At 42.4% G+C, this 15,715-nt stretch overlaps 1 protein-coding gene across 1 annotated transcript; it reads right to left on the bottom strand.

Annotated features, from left to right (window-relative positions):
- Positions 1-4,469: 4,469 nt before the first annotated feature.
- LOC142069237 (uncharacterized) lies at positions 4,470-14,933 on the bottom strand. The gene is made up of 4 exons (XM_075119779.1): positions 14,598-14,933; positions 12,043-12,097; positions 8,668-8,877; positions 4,470-7,226 (listed from the first exon to the last, which is right to left on the bottom strand). Exons 1-4 carry the CDS (start codon positions 14,643-14,645, stop codon positions 6,859-6,861), a joined length of 681 nt encoding a protein of 226 aa, XP_074975880.1. The 5' UTR covers positions 14,646-14,933; the 3' UTR covers positions 4,470-6,858.
- Positions 14,934-15,715: the final 782 nt, after the last annotated feature.

Raw genomic sequence — 15,715 nt, 5'->3', positions numbered from 1 at the left:
AGAAGGAGCTGATACAGAGCTAGCATTTGGCATTGTGTGGGAAGGCTGGTGGAGAGCCATGAAGCTTTCTACCAGTCTGTGAGAGGATGGTGTGGTACTCATTGCAGGAGACAGAGAGATGTGAGGACTTGTTGTTCTATGGGCATTGGGAGGGAAGAAGCAGGAGCTGGGCTGAAGGTAAGGCTCCAGTTTGGGGGAGAAGGAGAAGAGGTGTGGATTACAGACATGTACGCTCACCGCCAGGACCTCGGTAAGGAGTATAGATGTCTACTGCACTCATCCTTAGCACTCAAAGGGTTAACAGCCTCCTTAATTAAATGGAATGTGTCAGCTTGGCTGGTACCACCCAAAAACAACAACCCAAAAAGCCCATTTTCACCTCACCAGCCGCTAGTCTGCAATCAAATCTGCTCAGTCATGCCGGGGGACAGATGAAGGAAAGGAAACCAGCCCGTTCCAGCCCTAATAATTCTGATGACTCATCTCCTGAATCAACAGAGGCCTTTGCGACAGCTGTGATGGGTCGTGCTGCTTTTTTGAGGGAGGGTAAACACTGCTGGTAAACATGTTTCCCTCTGTCCCCTAAACATTCACCTCTTGCAAATAACGTGAGTCAGAGATCCCACCCAATAGCAGGTCACTGCCTGCCGTCTAGCTCAGACGTTCCTTTGACACAAGCTTTATACCACCCGACATCAATTCTCCCTGGACGAAGGCTCCTCTGGAAAACTGACAGGGTTTATTTATTTTTACAGAGGTACACATGCACGTATATATCTGTATAAGAAAGACTTTTTTTTTTTTTAGGAGTGAGGAGAGGCGTCTCGCCAAATAAACGATGCTAAGCGGCGCGTTCCATTTTAGGTGTTGACAGTGTATAATAAATCCTGACCCTACCTAACATTTACAGGAACATTATAAAATGAGTGAAACGGCGTGAGCTGGTTCCCTGGGCAACCAGACAAACACAATAAACAAGCGGCAGAGGCAAGAGTAAGTTACACCATACTCCCTGGGCCTGAAATATATCACTTTACATTAGCCTTCTGCTGTTGCTGCTCCTAAATGCTCTTTGTTTTATTATTACTCAAAAATGATGGGGATTTTTAGTGCAGATGGGTATGAAATCGAAAAGTTCCTTTGGTGTCTTGCCTTTATGGGCCTTTTCCTATATGTTAGAGGTGGTGTGAAATAATAATAATAATTAATAATGACTAATAAACTGATACAAACTCTATTCCCCCAAGCCAGAATAATATTTTTTAATATTGTGTCTAGAACTCTGAAGTTCCTCTTTGGCAGGAAGAAACTAGTTGTTTTTTCCCCTCAAAATAAAGGAAGATTAATCATAAAACTTGAGATGTGTCTGAACCAACACTCCAACTGAATTTGGATTTGGATCTGAGCTTTGTGGCAGGTCCCCAGTCTTTGACCAAACCAAACCCCTGAGTTTGACAAGCACCTGTTTTACAGAACAAGTTTGGATTCAGATTAGAACTTTGGATCTTGGGCCCACCTCTAAATATTTATTGCATTGTACGCTGGAGCCTTCTCTGTTGACTGATTGTACCTACACTGTGTGCTAGAGATCTTTCTGTTTACAGATTGGGAAGTCATGTATTCTGGGCAGGAGTGGGATAAGGAATCTGGACGTAGTCTATGCCGCCAGATCATCAAGAAGCGGGGAGGGCTTCTAAGAGGTGGGAAGATGGAGTGTTCCAGGGGAGGTAAGAGCAAGAAATTGTGGAAGGACCACACATAAGAAGATATCCTTAGAAAAATTCAGAGAAACCTCTAAGCCTTTACAAGTCCATTCACCATTGATTCCTCCATTGTTACTTCACCGCTGATGGATGAAATAGGATTTATTTGCTGCAGTCTCTCACCCCCCGACCACATTCCTTCAAAGTTTTCCTAGCATTTATTTTTAATCAAGCACTTTTTGTGGTTTGTTCTTATTTTGGTTTATGTATTTATTAGTTTAGTAGAGGCAAACCCAGTGTGAGCCCTCTTGGGCTGAAGATGAAGCTCAGCCTGTGACAAAGGCACTGGAATGGCTACATTTGGTTATTCCACCTATGCAGAAACTGTATGAGCCCAAGAGGAACCTAAAGAGGACAGGAGGCAGGAAGTCATAGACTTACTGTCCTAATACCAGAAAGGCGTGAAAATAAAATATTTCATTCAATCCACTTAATTCCACTTCTGTTAAACAGCAGCTCTAGTGCGAGGAGGAAAATGGTGACCAGAGGGAAACTGTTTTGGAAAGTAAAGTGAATAACTAAAAACCCAGAACTTTCATGCAAAACAGCTACAATGCATGGGTCCCCTCTTCATTTGTTGTCCAGGTTTCCCCCCCCCCCTTTCTTCTCACCCTGCTTATTCCGCTCACCTGCTTTTCCCATCACTAGCTTTTTTGCAGGGTTATGAAGTTTGGAAACCTTACATCAGAGTGACTTACAAATGAGGGTGGGGTAAGTCACATGCTTCTGGCTCCCTTACCATATGTAGCTGCAATCTTTCCAGCCTGCTGAAATTTACAGAGACAGGCCTGGCAGCCCTGCCAAGTAACAAGTTACCGGCCTGTGAGCTCCAGGGCGGATGGCTATTAAATGGGAGCACATCCACTCTCCACGGTATGAAAGCAGAGAAGAGAGCCTGGAAACGCCTCTGTGTGAAGACAGGATAAGAGTGGAGGATTTTTTATGACAGAAACACCACCCCGTTGATGACTAATTAGATTGAGCGGGCTCCAGATGGCCAGCTTCTTTAATGACGCCAATTAGGGATCCAAATATTTGTGTGCAGTGCCCTTTTCCTAGAAAGATGGAGCAGCAATGGAGGCCTCACATTTCTGCTTCAGACTCAGGTCAGCCTTGTGATCCCTGGAACCTGAGTGTGTAACCGCAGATGTGAAGGAGGAAACCGGGAGGGATTCAGCAAGGATTGAGATATTTAAATCCCCCTTCTGACTCCAAGCTTTATCCCAAGCCAAATTATTTTTCAAGATCTGAAAAACTCTGGTTGATCAGATTCCCACCCCCATCTTTTTATTTTTATTTTTGCAGCAGCCTTGGTTCTCCCAGGTTTGGGCCATGAGCAGAAACAGAAGAACCATAATACTGTGAGAAAGGATGCCCTACTCCTAACTTGACCAGAAGCAGTGAGTACTGGGAAGCTCAGAAGGTTTCCATCCTTGTTTTGCAGACCCAAGAGGTTTCCTTAGTATATGTGAGCAAATGATTTTTGGGCACTTGTCCAAACTGAATTGAATCTTCTGAGGTTCTCCAATCCCAAAAGCCCATCTAGCTCATTCGCATAGCCTCTATTACCATAGCATATGAGCACCTCACAACTGTTAATGTATTTATCTTCCCCAAACGCCTTTGAAGTGTTATCTCCATTTTACAGCTAGGGAACTGAAGCAAACAGAGGCTAACTGAATTGCCCAAGGCCACACAGGAAGTGCATAGAAGAGTAGGGAATTGAACACAGGTTTCCTTAGCCCCAGGCTAGCACCCTAACCACCAGGCAAGGCTTCCTCTTGCTCCGTCCTGTGATATACTTCAGGACAAATGGGCAGGAACACTTGACTCCACTCCTGTCATGGGCCAAATTTTACAGCCCTTACACACATTGAGAAGCACTTACTCATGAAAAGCAATCACACTCATTTGACTTTAATGGGACTACTTGTATCCGTAGTTACTAGACCTGGCTAGAAAACAACAATTCTGTTTCACGACAACTTTCAAGGTTTCAAAATATATTTTTGAACAAAAATAAAATCTTTTGATGTTTTTTGCAAAATGGAATTGTGTCAAAACATCTGTTTTCAGCTCCAAAAGATCAGGCTTTTGATCTTTCTACCTCTTTCTCTCTCTCATACACCCTGGACTCGAGAAACTGTCCCATCAAAACTTCAGTGCAAATTGACACATTTTTCCACACCATTCTGGTTTTGATGAAACAACTTTTCTTAGAAAAAAGAATGTTGAGAAATTTACCCCCGGTCCAAATCTGGCCTGTTGTATGTGTTTGATTCAAAGAATCAAGATGGAGAGCCCTCTTCTCCTGAAGGCGGCAGGTGAGGAATGCTGGTGGGTTCCAAAATGTACATTTCCAAATAGACATTGACATGTCTGAGTGCATTGGACGAAATTAACCACAGATATTATGAGGTTTGTGTTGTGTCTGAGTGTAACAATAGCAAAAGAACCCTATATGAGAATTCCCGGACACATAAGACTAATATAGCCCATATATGTTTCATGAAATGCACTGCGCACAGTCACTCAGCTCTTATTATTAAAAATGTCGGGCATGGGAGAATGCATCTGAAACATAGCATCAAACGCAGAGGAAATGTCACAAAAACTAGCTGAACTAATGCTTTATTTTGTGTACATTATGTATATTTTATTAAAAGGATCATAAACATAGTATGTAGAAGACAGTTTTTCTCCGCCTGTTGACTAACACACTCACCCACCCCCTCCCTCATCAGGAAGAGCCACACACAATGCAACACAGCCCTGGCAGACAACACAGTGTCATCACAGCTATCTTGCGGTGATAATCAGGGAATGAAGGATTTGTTGGGGTAAAGCATCTGGGTTATTTTCCTTCATGAGGGGCAGTGACAGACCACAGAGAACTCAACACACCAAGAAAGCAAATACAGAAGGTGAGCTTTGGGAGCCACTGACAACTGAAAACGCCCATTTGTTTGAAAAACGCATGCCTGTAAGGCTATCAGAGGCATATATTGCAGTTTTCAAGATGTTACCAGCAGAGCAGCAGGAAATAGCTGTGGCAATGTACTTATTTCCCAAATTCCTTCAAAACAAAATGAAAAGAACTAGTGAGAGAGAGAGAGAGAGAGAGTTTGCGACTTAGGCAAGGAAAGGGAGATGTATGCCCAGTTTGATCTGAATGCAGGAGCATTTGCTTGCATTTAGGTTCAAGAAAATAATAATAGTGATCAGCATTTCTCTGCTGGGTTTTGGTGAGTTTGTGAAAAGCCGGCGTCTAGCAAATGGGCATCCTGAAACTCCAAAAGGAAATGTCTGAATAGTTTGGATTTCTGGCAGGACAGAGTCTGGTGGATATTTACAGAGAGCAGCTCACCACTGAGAGAGCAAAGAAATCTGCAGCAAGCTGCCCCAGTGAGGTGTGTGATGGGATGAGGAATGGTGAGAGGACATTTAAGGGCAAGATAAGTCTCTTGGGGCTCTCTGATGTATTTTGGGGATGAGCAGCGGCAAATGAGAACAAAATTTAAGACAACAGTATGGAAGTGACAGTCTAAAAACCCAGAGATTGAGCTCCCTTTGTTGTTATTTGTGGAGCTCTAGCAGGCTGGATAGGATTTCACTTGTGGTTTCTATTCTCTCCATCGTCTCTCAAAAATGTGACAAATTCAATGAGCTTTTCAACCACCGGCCAGGTCCAGCACTTGCAAAACCATCCCACCCTCCCTCAGTCACACAGTCCCTTCTCCAAAGAGGCCCATTTTAATGACAGACCTCCTGATCTAAAGTGTTATGGAATTATTCTGACCTTCCTTCCCCCTCAGGCTCAGCTGAGTGTGCATGAGGCACTTCAAAGGCTAGCGTCCCTGCGGACGGTTCAGCCGAGATCCCATTACTCTCATGACAAGCACCTGAGATTTGCAGGTTGTCTATTTCCATTGTTTGAGTTCATTTAGTGCTCTTGTAGACGTAGTGGAATCGTGCTGTCAATAATCCAATATAGTGCTAATCGATTCAGTCTGGCAATGCCCCTCACACCTGACCTTCATCATACCAATCCATGCTGTCCCAGTCCTCATCACTCATTGCAGTTTTCCTGATGCTCTTCAAATCCCACACATCTATGTTAATACACCTCATAGCTAAAGAGAAGCACTCCTGAAATCCTCTCTTGTCAACCTTTCCAATGCAGTTTAATCCTCATCTGTAACAACTCCTGTGATCCTAGTCCTGGGGCCCTGTACCGCTATGCTGATGCATCTCAATAACAACTTGCAACACTCCCGTGCTATTTTAGTAATGTGCTGTCTGCCTCAAGGTTCTGTCTCAATGAAAGTGGGAAGCATGCGCACCTCTGGGAATTTCAGGAGATGAGAGAGGAGGAAAAGAAGCAACTAGTAGCACAGAAGATACGGGCCTTTAATTTCGGATGATTATCTGTAACAATAATAAACCATGTAGAGTATATCTCTATACCTTCAATGGGTACTTCCGACCCTTAATCTGGACACCTGGTTTTAGCACACTAGCTCTGTTTTAGATTCGAGAGGCAGCCTCCTTTGAACTAGAAAATAAGGGTGGGAATTCTACTGAATTCCAATACAAACTGTGACAGACAGGTTGTCTTAGACAAGTCACATACACTCTCTAGCCTAGTTCTGGTTGCTTTGCATTGCTCTGGTGCGGCAAAGCAGCTGGAAAGCTGACTTAACATGCTACTCAGGAATTCACCTTGCACAAAGTGGAATCAAGCGGTGGCCTCCAGCCAGAAAGACACAGTAGGGGTTGAAATCCTGCATTAAAACTCAAGTGTTGACATTGCTATATTAAAGGGAGGAGGTACCTTCTGTCCATCTGTGATTTTCCAGATGGAAGTCAAAGGCCCTCTGGGGACAAATCCTTGTGCCCTGGCTGAGGTTCCTTGACTGAGCAGAACAAACTTAATACCTAGGGCTACCCATAAGCTATTTGCTGAGTGCATATTTGTTGTCCACATAATGACTGCACTACCAGGATGTGCTCTAATTCATCATTATGTATACAATCCTTGGGTAATAAAAGGCAGGGCATAAACTCCAATTCTATCCCTATTTCTGGAGCCCCTTTATAGGGCCAGGCCAGCTAATTGGGCCATTTCCTTCAGCACCCTGCTGGCATCTTCTCCATACTGCTTTGAGAGCTCTTTGACCAGGCTTACTTTCTGGAAGTTCTCTCTCAGATTAACATCTAGCCGTACTTGGTCCAAATACTCTGGGTTTGCAGCTTTCACTGTCTCCTCCAGCTGACTTTGACGCTGAAGCACAGAACGGACCATTTCCTGGAGCTTCATTTCCATAGCAATGACACCATTCGTGGCATGATTCAGCTCCCCTACCTGCCGTTGGGCCGGCTCCAATTTTTCAGGCATTTCTTTTTCTTCTGCAACGAGTGAAAACCTATAGCCCTCCATGTGCACCTGTACATTGCAGGCACCTAAAAGACAAAACAATGTATATCTTGGGATTTAGCTCGTTCTGGTTTTGGTCCAAGAAAGATGTCTAAATGCTTTTGTCACTAGAAACCTAAACACTTGGCACCACTGAGCTATTCACAGTGACTGACTGTGAAAGGAATGACATAAAATTAGGTTCTTTCCAACTTCCTTATCTGTGGTTGAGTTTTGTGTGTGCGTGTGTTGTACAATAGAGCCATTTCCCAGTAGTAAGTCAAGCTCCTCCATGCCACTTGCTTATACACACGTGGACCAATTCATCCTTAGTACAAACACACTGATATTCCCTCTAGGGAAGTCGTTGGAGTTACACCAGAGTAAATTTGACCCTTAATCCTCTGTCTTTTACCTGCCATTCTTTCAATGCAAACCATCAGGTGTTGGGTGAGCCTTTATAAAAAGTGTATTGAAAATCTGGTCTAATCTTCCATGAGATGCATCATTGTTCTTCTTATTACTGGCATCACAAACACATGGTGCTTCTAGTTCCATATGGGATTTGTTTAGCTCCTTGTTTAGATTGTTTTTCTTTTTTGCTGCAGTGGCTCAGAAGGTTAACATTACATAGGAAGGTTTGGATTTACTGCCAAGTGAAGAGTTACTGCACTAGAAAGCCAAATCTAAAGAGGGGAGGAGAACTTGAGACAGATTTGTTAGGTCACTGAACCTGGCTGGGAAATTTTTTATTCCTCTACAATGCAGAACCAACCTAGAAGCATGGTAGGTGGGAAAGGGTGTCCAAAATTCTTCGCATCTTGATTGCACATTGCGACAGAAAACCAGGAAGTGGCCTTACAAGAATTAGCAAATCAATCATACGCTTTTGTTAAATAACTGGGAAGTGCAAAACAGGGCTTGTTCTGTTGTCTAAGGATTGCCATGCCACAGGGGAGACCTGGATTCAGTCCCACTCCTGGACTTCATGAGGACAGCAGAAACAAGAAACAGTGTAAATACAACTCCACCCACAAGTGGGGTGACTCCTATCCTGGAACAGTGACCCCCCTCACCCCCTGATCATCTGAAACCTTGTGAAAGGATGAATCAAACTAGGTGCAGTGTTCTTATTTTATGCAAAGCAGTTCCCTACGTTCCCTCCAGCCCCCAAGAAACATAGCCCTCCTGAATGGTGTGAAACATGTTGTTTGGGGGAAAGTGAAGGTAACCCATGGTCTGACACACAGCTTTGGAGGACTAATCCTTATTAATACACTTGTTAATCTCTGCTGCTCTCCTGTAAAATGCAGACTCTTCATTGCTAACCTTCCTAGTAGCCACGGGGACTAGACAGATTCTCTACAGAGCCCAGACAATGCTGTGCCCACATCAACTTGCAGGGGGGCACAGTTAGTTCAGTCTGAGCATTTGGTCATCACTGTTTTACCATTGGCTTCAGTTCACCCTTAGCCCTTGTCTGCTTACCGGGCTCCTGCTGTATATTCTCTATGCAGGCTGCAAGACTATCAGTGGGAGCACAGCCAGAGACTTCTTTCAGCCTTTGGATGGCTTTCTTCATGGCCCAGTGATCCCCATGCTGCTTGTTGAAAGTTTCAGCGATATCTGAAAACACCGTGTCAATCTCGAGCACATTTACCAGTTTCATGGTGAGGGTCCCTTCCTTACTGAAGACATCTGTGAAGATTAAAGACCCACAGGAACTGGAGTGTTAGCAAAATAATAAATCAAATGGGAAACGAAAAAAGACTTGCATGAAATATATGGAAGACTCTGGGCTACCGGCCATGCTCAATTACAAACTGGTAGTAATATTTAGCAGTCCTCTTGGTACCACTGGCTGGAGCCAGATATCTGTCTATCTACTTTGGTGCTTATCGGGCCCCAGTTACCATAATTATCTGCTCACTTCATGATCTTTAATGCATTTATCCTCGCAAAACCCCTCTGCAGCAGTGAAGTGCTATTACCCCATTCTGCAAATAGGAACTGATGCACAGAGACAATAAGGGTAAGATTTTCAAATGTGCTTAAGCGATCTAGGAACATAAGACCAATTTTCAGAGTGACTTAAGTGCCTAAGTCACTTTTTAAAAATGGGACACTAAGACATCTTTGAAAACTTTACCCTAAGTGACTTGCCCAAGGTCACTCAAGGAGTAGGGCAGAGAACTGAACTGAGATATCCTGAGTACTACACTAACTACTGCACCATCCTTTTCCTTCTATCCTCTACTTAGAGTTTTGACCAGCAGATCCCATTTTAGGGTAGGAAGGCTGGATAGGGCATTGGACTGAAATTTTGGAGACCTAAGCTCCATTTCCATCTTAGCCACAGACACCCTGTGAGACCTTGTGCAAATGACAAACTGAGAGATGGTCGGAAATAAATAGATGGAATTCAATAATGACATATGCAAAGTACTACACTTAGGAAGGAATAACCAATCGCACAAATACAAAATGGAAAATGACTGGCTGGGAAGGAGCACTGTAGAAAAAGGATCTGGGAGTGATAATGGATCACAAACTTAAGTATGAGTAAACCGTGTAATACTGTTGTAAAAAAAGTGAACAACATTCTGAGATATATTAGCACTGGCAGGAGTGAGGTAAACAAGACATAAGAAATAATTCTTCCACTCAATTAACTACTGATAAGGCCTCCATTGGAGTACTGTGACCAGTTTTGGGCACCACACTTTGGAAAAGAGGTGGAAAAATTAGAGAAAGGTCTAGAAAACATGACCTAGGAAGAAACTTTGTTATCATGTTGCCCCCATCCCAGTCTTCTCTTCTGCAAACTAAACTAACCCAATTTTTTCAGTCTTCAAGTATATAAAAGGTTGTTATAAAGAGGAGGGCGATAAATTGTTCTCCTTCTGCACTGAGGACAGGACAAGAAGTAATGGACTTAAATGCAGCAAGGATGGTTTACGTTGGACATTAGGAAAAACCTCCTGTCGGGGTAGTTAAGCACTGGAACAAATGACTTAGGGAGGTTGTGGAATCTGTCACTGGAGGTTTTTAAGAACAAGTTAGACAAACACCTGTCAGGGATGATCTAGTTAATACTTAGTCCTGGCTCACTGGAGGGGATTGGACTAGATGATCTCTCGAGGTCCCTTCCAGTCCTACATTCCATGATTCTATGATTTAATCTACTCTATGCCTCACTTTCCCATTCCTCACCTTACAGGGGTGTTGGGAGGATAAAATCCTTCAATGCTCAAATCTTCTCCACTAAGCAAATTTTTCTTATTCTTAGCCTACGAGTTCCGTTGAACATTATGTTGCAAAGAATTTCAACTCTACTTAGAGCATTTGGCTGTCCAGTTCCCAATAACTTTAACGGGAATTTGAGAACCAAATTCCTTAGGCGATTTGAAAAAACAGTTGCACCAAAATAAGTACTAGAGTCCTAATTAAAAGTTGAGGTATCTAACTGGAAATCAGACCAGTGGTTCCATGACAACACACTTAGACCATAGTTTGTTTTACAAACCTGCAGAAAATCTAATTGCATCTCCCGAGCAATGGAACACATGATCCATTTGCTAGTAATATTTCTAACAAATGTCACAGAAACTTTTTTTTTTAAAGAAGGAAAACTCTAGTCAGATTTTATTCTCCAAAAGTAGGCTTCAGTATGCTTCCTTGCTGCCAGATTAATGCTGAGAGTGGTTTTCAAAAAGTGTCTTAGTTCTATTAAATAAAAGAGAAAGAAAACACTTTTTTTCAACAAAAAGGAAAATTAAGAGTGCAAGTAATCCATCTGTAACAAAACAGAAGGTCAGAGTCTGCTCTCTGAGATGTCAGGGAAAACCCAGAATTACTCCACTGAACTCAATGGAGTTACTCCAGAGTCAACTGAAAGCAGAATATGGCCATTTATCTAGTTCCAGGTAGATCTTTTATTTACTTATTCAGTCTGTCTGAAACAAATACCTGTTTGGAGGCTTTGTTGAATACTGTAGAAAAGTGATTTGAGAGACTGTGAAACCTGTGATAAATGCCAAGCTCATAGCTTACTATACAGCTGTCAGTTATCCCAGTTCCAGGTAAAATATTAGGGCTGTTTTTTGACAGAAAATGGAGATTTCAATAAGTCCAAAAAAATCATGATAAGTCTCTGCTTTCTGAAAAAAATTTGAGCTTTCATCAAAAAACCAAATGACCAAAAGCTGAAACACTTTGATTTTTAGCTGAAGACCTATCTGATGCTGATAGAATTGTCCCAATTTGCCACTTGTGTTCCCTTCCTATATTACTATAATGTCTATCACCATAGTCTCTAACCCCTTTAAATATTCCATTGAACATATTGCAAATTAAAGAGAGTTTTTAGCCCTGGTGTCTTGGGAAAAATCCATCTTTGTCAATTACATTCTATTCTACCTCCTTCAATTATCCTCCAGTTTCAACTAAATTTGGTATTCTTCACTTCCTGTCCTAAACTGCTGCATTCCACCCCACATGTGACTCCACTTCAGTAGCACTGCAGTGAATTCCTATACATGTTTGGTAGTTTAGTTTTTTGGGGGATAAAAAGTGTTATATAAATGTGAGAACATTCCCATTTGATATGCTCTTTTATAACCACATGCTCACAAACTCGGGGGCCGGGGGGGGGCAGTCTGCTTTATTATTTTGTTTGTTTCTCTTGATTGCCCAAAATGGGAGCCTGAGAATATGTGAGTGCGTGCATATATGTACACACATATATATGCTTTCAGCAATGAAACGTTTTTGGGTGAATACCAGAACTTACTAATTATCACTCCAACCACCATCTAGAAAGAGAAAAAATAAAACGTCCAAGGAAAATAGTTAAAATCTTACCACCGCCAATGTCTCGACAGGGTCGTTTTGGATACTGTGCAGTAAGAGCTTCCCTCTGTGAAAGAGAAGAAAAGTTATTATGTCTAATGCAAGAGTTTCAAATTGAAGGGGAATGAGCTTTTCTTATGCTAAATCAATGCTGATATCTTCACCTAAGACTATATGTATTCCCACTTGGAGGGGAATATTAAAGACTAGAGAAGAGGAAGACTCCCAGTGTACCGGATATTATTTACAAGTATAACTCTAAAAGATGGGAGGTTTTTTTCACTCAGATCACACAAGGTTCAAGGTGACCAACAAACGCTGAAGCTGTGATCCCCTTGACTTGTGTTGAACAGTGCCTCATTACACCAGGAGTAGTCCTGTTGAAGTCAGTGGGGACTAGTTATGAAATAAGGTATACTCATTGTTGAGTAAGTTCTGGCCCAAAGCAAGGACAATCCCACCCAAAGAAGACTGCTAAGAACCAGAAGAAAATTTTGAAGGGTTTTCCATTAAATAAGTCAGGTACAGTTGCTTCATTTTCTCTCTCTGAGAAGATCCTGAGCTGGTGTAAATTATGATGTAGCTTGGACAATTTACACCAACTGAGCCTCTGCCCCCATGTGTTTATTTGCAATCTAGTACCATGAATACTTTTCCCAATCTTAGCTATTTTATAGCAAATTAGGTGTCTGAATTCTGAGACCTAATCTAAGTAGTTGCTCTCAGGCATTGTTTATGAGTGCTCTGAATTCTAATATCTATCTGTTGCTAAATAGAAAAGAATTTTCTCAGTTTTAGCATCCATTACATTTTCAGAATTACCACTAGAAGTTGACTATTATCAGTCTATTACACAGTTCATCATTCACTGTGCCAAACACGCCCTCTAACTCCCAACCCAGGCTTGGGACAAGATGCTGGAAAAACAATTTGCCAATGAGCTCACCGAATGTTTAAAAATATATAAACCAGAAACATAAGTGTAAGAGAACTTTGGGTAAGTCACTTCACCTTTATCTTGCCTCAATTTTTTCATGAATAAAATGAGGACACTATTTCATATCTACCTCAAAATAGGAATCATACGGCTTAAGTAATAATGTTTGCAATGCTTTTTGAAAAGTAGAGATGAGAACGGATGAAAAAACACAGTCAACAAAACATTTGTAACGTTTTGTTTTTATTGTTTCCTGTTTTTTTTCACCACAATTCAAAATGTAGAGACAGTTGTTCCTCATAAGTTTGAAATTCAAAAAATTTCAGTCTGCTCTTCTTCAGACGGAAGAGCTATCTGATGAAAGTGTATTTGAGGGTAAAGCATGCTGATGATCATCAATGGCAATGATCATTTATGCTGGGTTGAAAAAGCTGCTAAGAATCTGCACCAATTTTGGTTTTGTGGGTATATTTTTATATGAACTAATCAAAAAAATAAGCAGCTATTAAGGAGTGTACAATTTGGGGCCTGTTATCCCTTGGCCAAAAGGTGCTATTTAAAAATGAAAAAAGTGAAGAAAAGTCAACAGTTAAAGAAGAGGGAGCTTTCATATTATTAATTATTACCATTATTAACTTATTAATTTGTTTGGCGGTAGGGCCCATGAGCCCTATTCATGGACCAGGATTCCCATTGTGTTAGGTTTTGTACAAACACACAACAAAAAGAGGGACCCAGCCCCAAAGAGCTTAGAAGCTCATACAAGCCTTTTCCAAAATAATGTACCAAACACAAATTATTTTGAGAAATGTGCTTAGCTGTAGTAATTTACTGTCTGCCCTCACTCTTATTTATGGTCAGACTGGCACCTTGCAATCTGCCCTGAGTAAAGGACAGCCCACAGTTAGGCTGCCCTGGGAGCAAAGCAGACACCAAATTGTCACTGCTTACTTTCACCCCATGCATGGACTCAGCTGTGCAGGCCAGCACCATGGGGTAGTGGACCCAAAGCTCTGCCCATGCCCAGACCCTGGTCACTTGTGTAGAAGGAGGGAGTGACAGTTCCCCAGGGTCTGCTTCCCACGGCTGTGGTCTGCAATGAGACTAGCTTGTGGAGGACAGTAATGGGGCATCATACGTCACCTTAAATCCCTGCGAAGACACATACACCAGCTCAGAATTAGACCCTTCATTTGCATATATGGGATTTCTGGGAAAGTACACCTACAATTCCCTCTCTCTCACATTCTCTGTACGGTGGAATCTGTTCAGCAACCATGCCCTGCCCACATAAGACCATCTTTGCCCAGCATGCTAGGGCAAGAAAGGGGTTATCAGTTTCCAATATTATTAGTCTGCTTGATCTCCCCCCCCACCCCCCGCCACACTGGGCACATTAATAACCCTTTCCCCCCCCTTCCTCCTTCCTATCCCTGCTCTCCCAAGAGTTCTGTCCTGCAAGGGTGACCAGATGTCCCGATTTCATAGGGACAGTCCCAATTTTTGGGTCTTTTTCTTATATAGGCTCCTATTACCCTCTACCCCCTGTCACATATTTTTCACACTTTCTGTCTGGTCACCCTATGTCCTGCAGGCATTTTTGCACACAACAGGGTAGCTGCTCTCTTACCTCTCCTGGAGTAGCTGAGAGGCAGTGGCAACAGCAGAAGAAGGACATGCTTATTTTAAAAAAAGAAAGAATGAGGCTGAAGTTCACTAGCGGGCAGTGGGCCCTTTAACCAGCCTGCATGGACCACTTACTGTACTGGAAAACAACAAAGCAAGCGCAACCCAAGCGAAGTCAGTGTTAATGGCATTGCAGACACAGGGAATTTCGGAGAGAAACCACTGTCCTGCCTAGACATTCCCTGCCAAGGTTTCTTTCTTTCTGCATTTTTTTCTCTTCAGCACAGTAATGGCCTCTGACAACTCAGGCTTGTTCCCTCTGCAAACAAACTGTGCATTGTCAAACAATTACTGTGCATCTGAAGAATTTACTTCCACCCAGCAATCGCTCCCAGAACATACCATTTTTCCCTCTGGGTGGGGGAATGACTGAAAAATGGCATATACCAAGACACAAGAGGCCAGCTGTTGAGGTTACTTGGAGACTAAGGGCTAGGGTACTACCTTGATGCACGTTGAGTACCACCTCATTCCAAGAGGAGTCCCACTGATGAATATGGGACTATCTCCACAGTGAGGTATTGTATAGCGTGAGTAAAGGTGGCAAATTCTGGCCTTATGATAGAGAAAGATTATTGTAATAAATACGTGGTCACCTAGTATCTTCAAAATTTTCATTATGCTGCACATCATGTCCACACTGAACTTCGTTGTCGCACCAGAGAGAAAACTCTCACCAAAAGCTCTGAAAGCAAAAGTCCAAAGTGCTGGAAATAAAGGGGAATCTCAGATGGCTTTGAGCAATATAGGGTACATGACAAAGAGTTCTCATTCTGCCCTGTAGAGGGGAGTGCTGCACATCAGTCAATTCATTACCTACTCCTCTTAGACAAAACTTATCCTTGAGCATCTGAGGTTCAGGGATCTCATTTCTGGGACAGAAGCGTAACAGCTCTGAGGCATGTCTGCCAGACTGAATTTGTCAGTAGAATTTTACAGTCACAGCAGGGATAGATCTCAGTCTACCTTAAAAACAAGCAAACAAAAATTTTGGCACTTGCCTCTTGAGTTTAAGGAGAATCTCCATTAGCAGTTAGAGGGCCTAGGAAACACAGTTGAGCA

Source organism: Caretta caretta, chromosome 14 (assembly GCF_965140235.1).
Source record: "Caretta caretta isolate rCarCar2 chromosome 14, rCarCar1.hap1, whole genome shotgun sequence".
NCBI lineage: Eukaryota > Metazoa > Chordata > Testudines > Cheloniidae > Caretta > Caretta caretta.
This window is presented reverse-complemented; position numbering and strand designations above follow the sequence as displayed.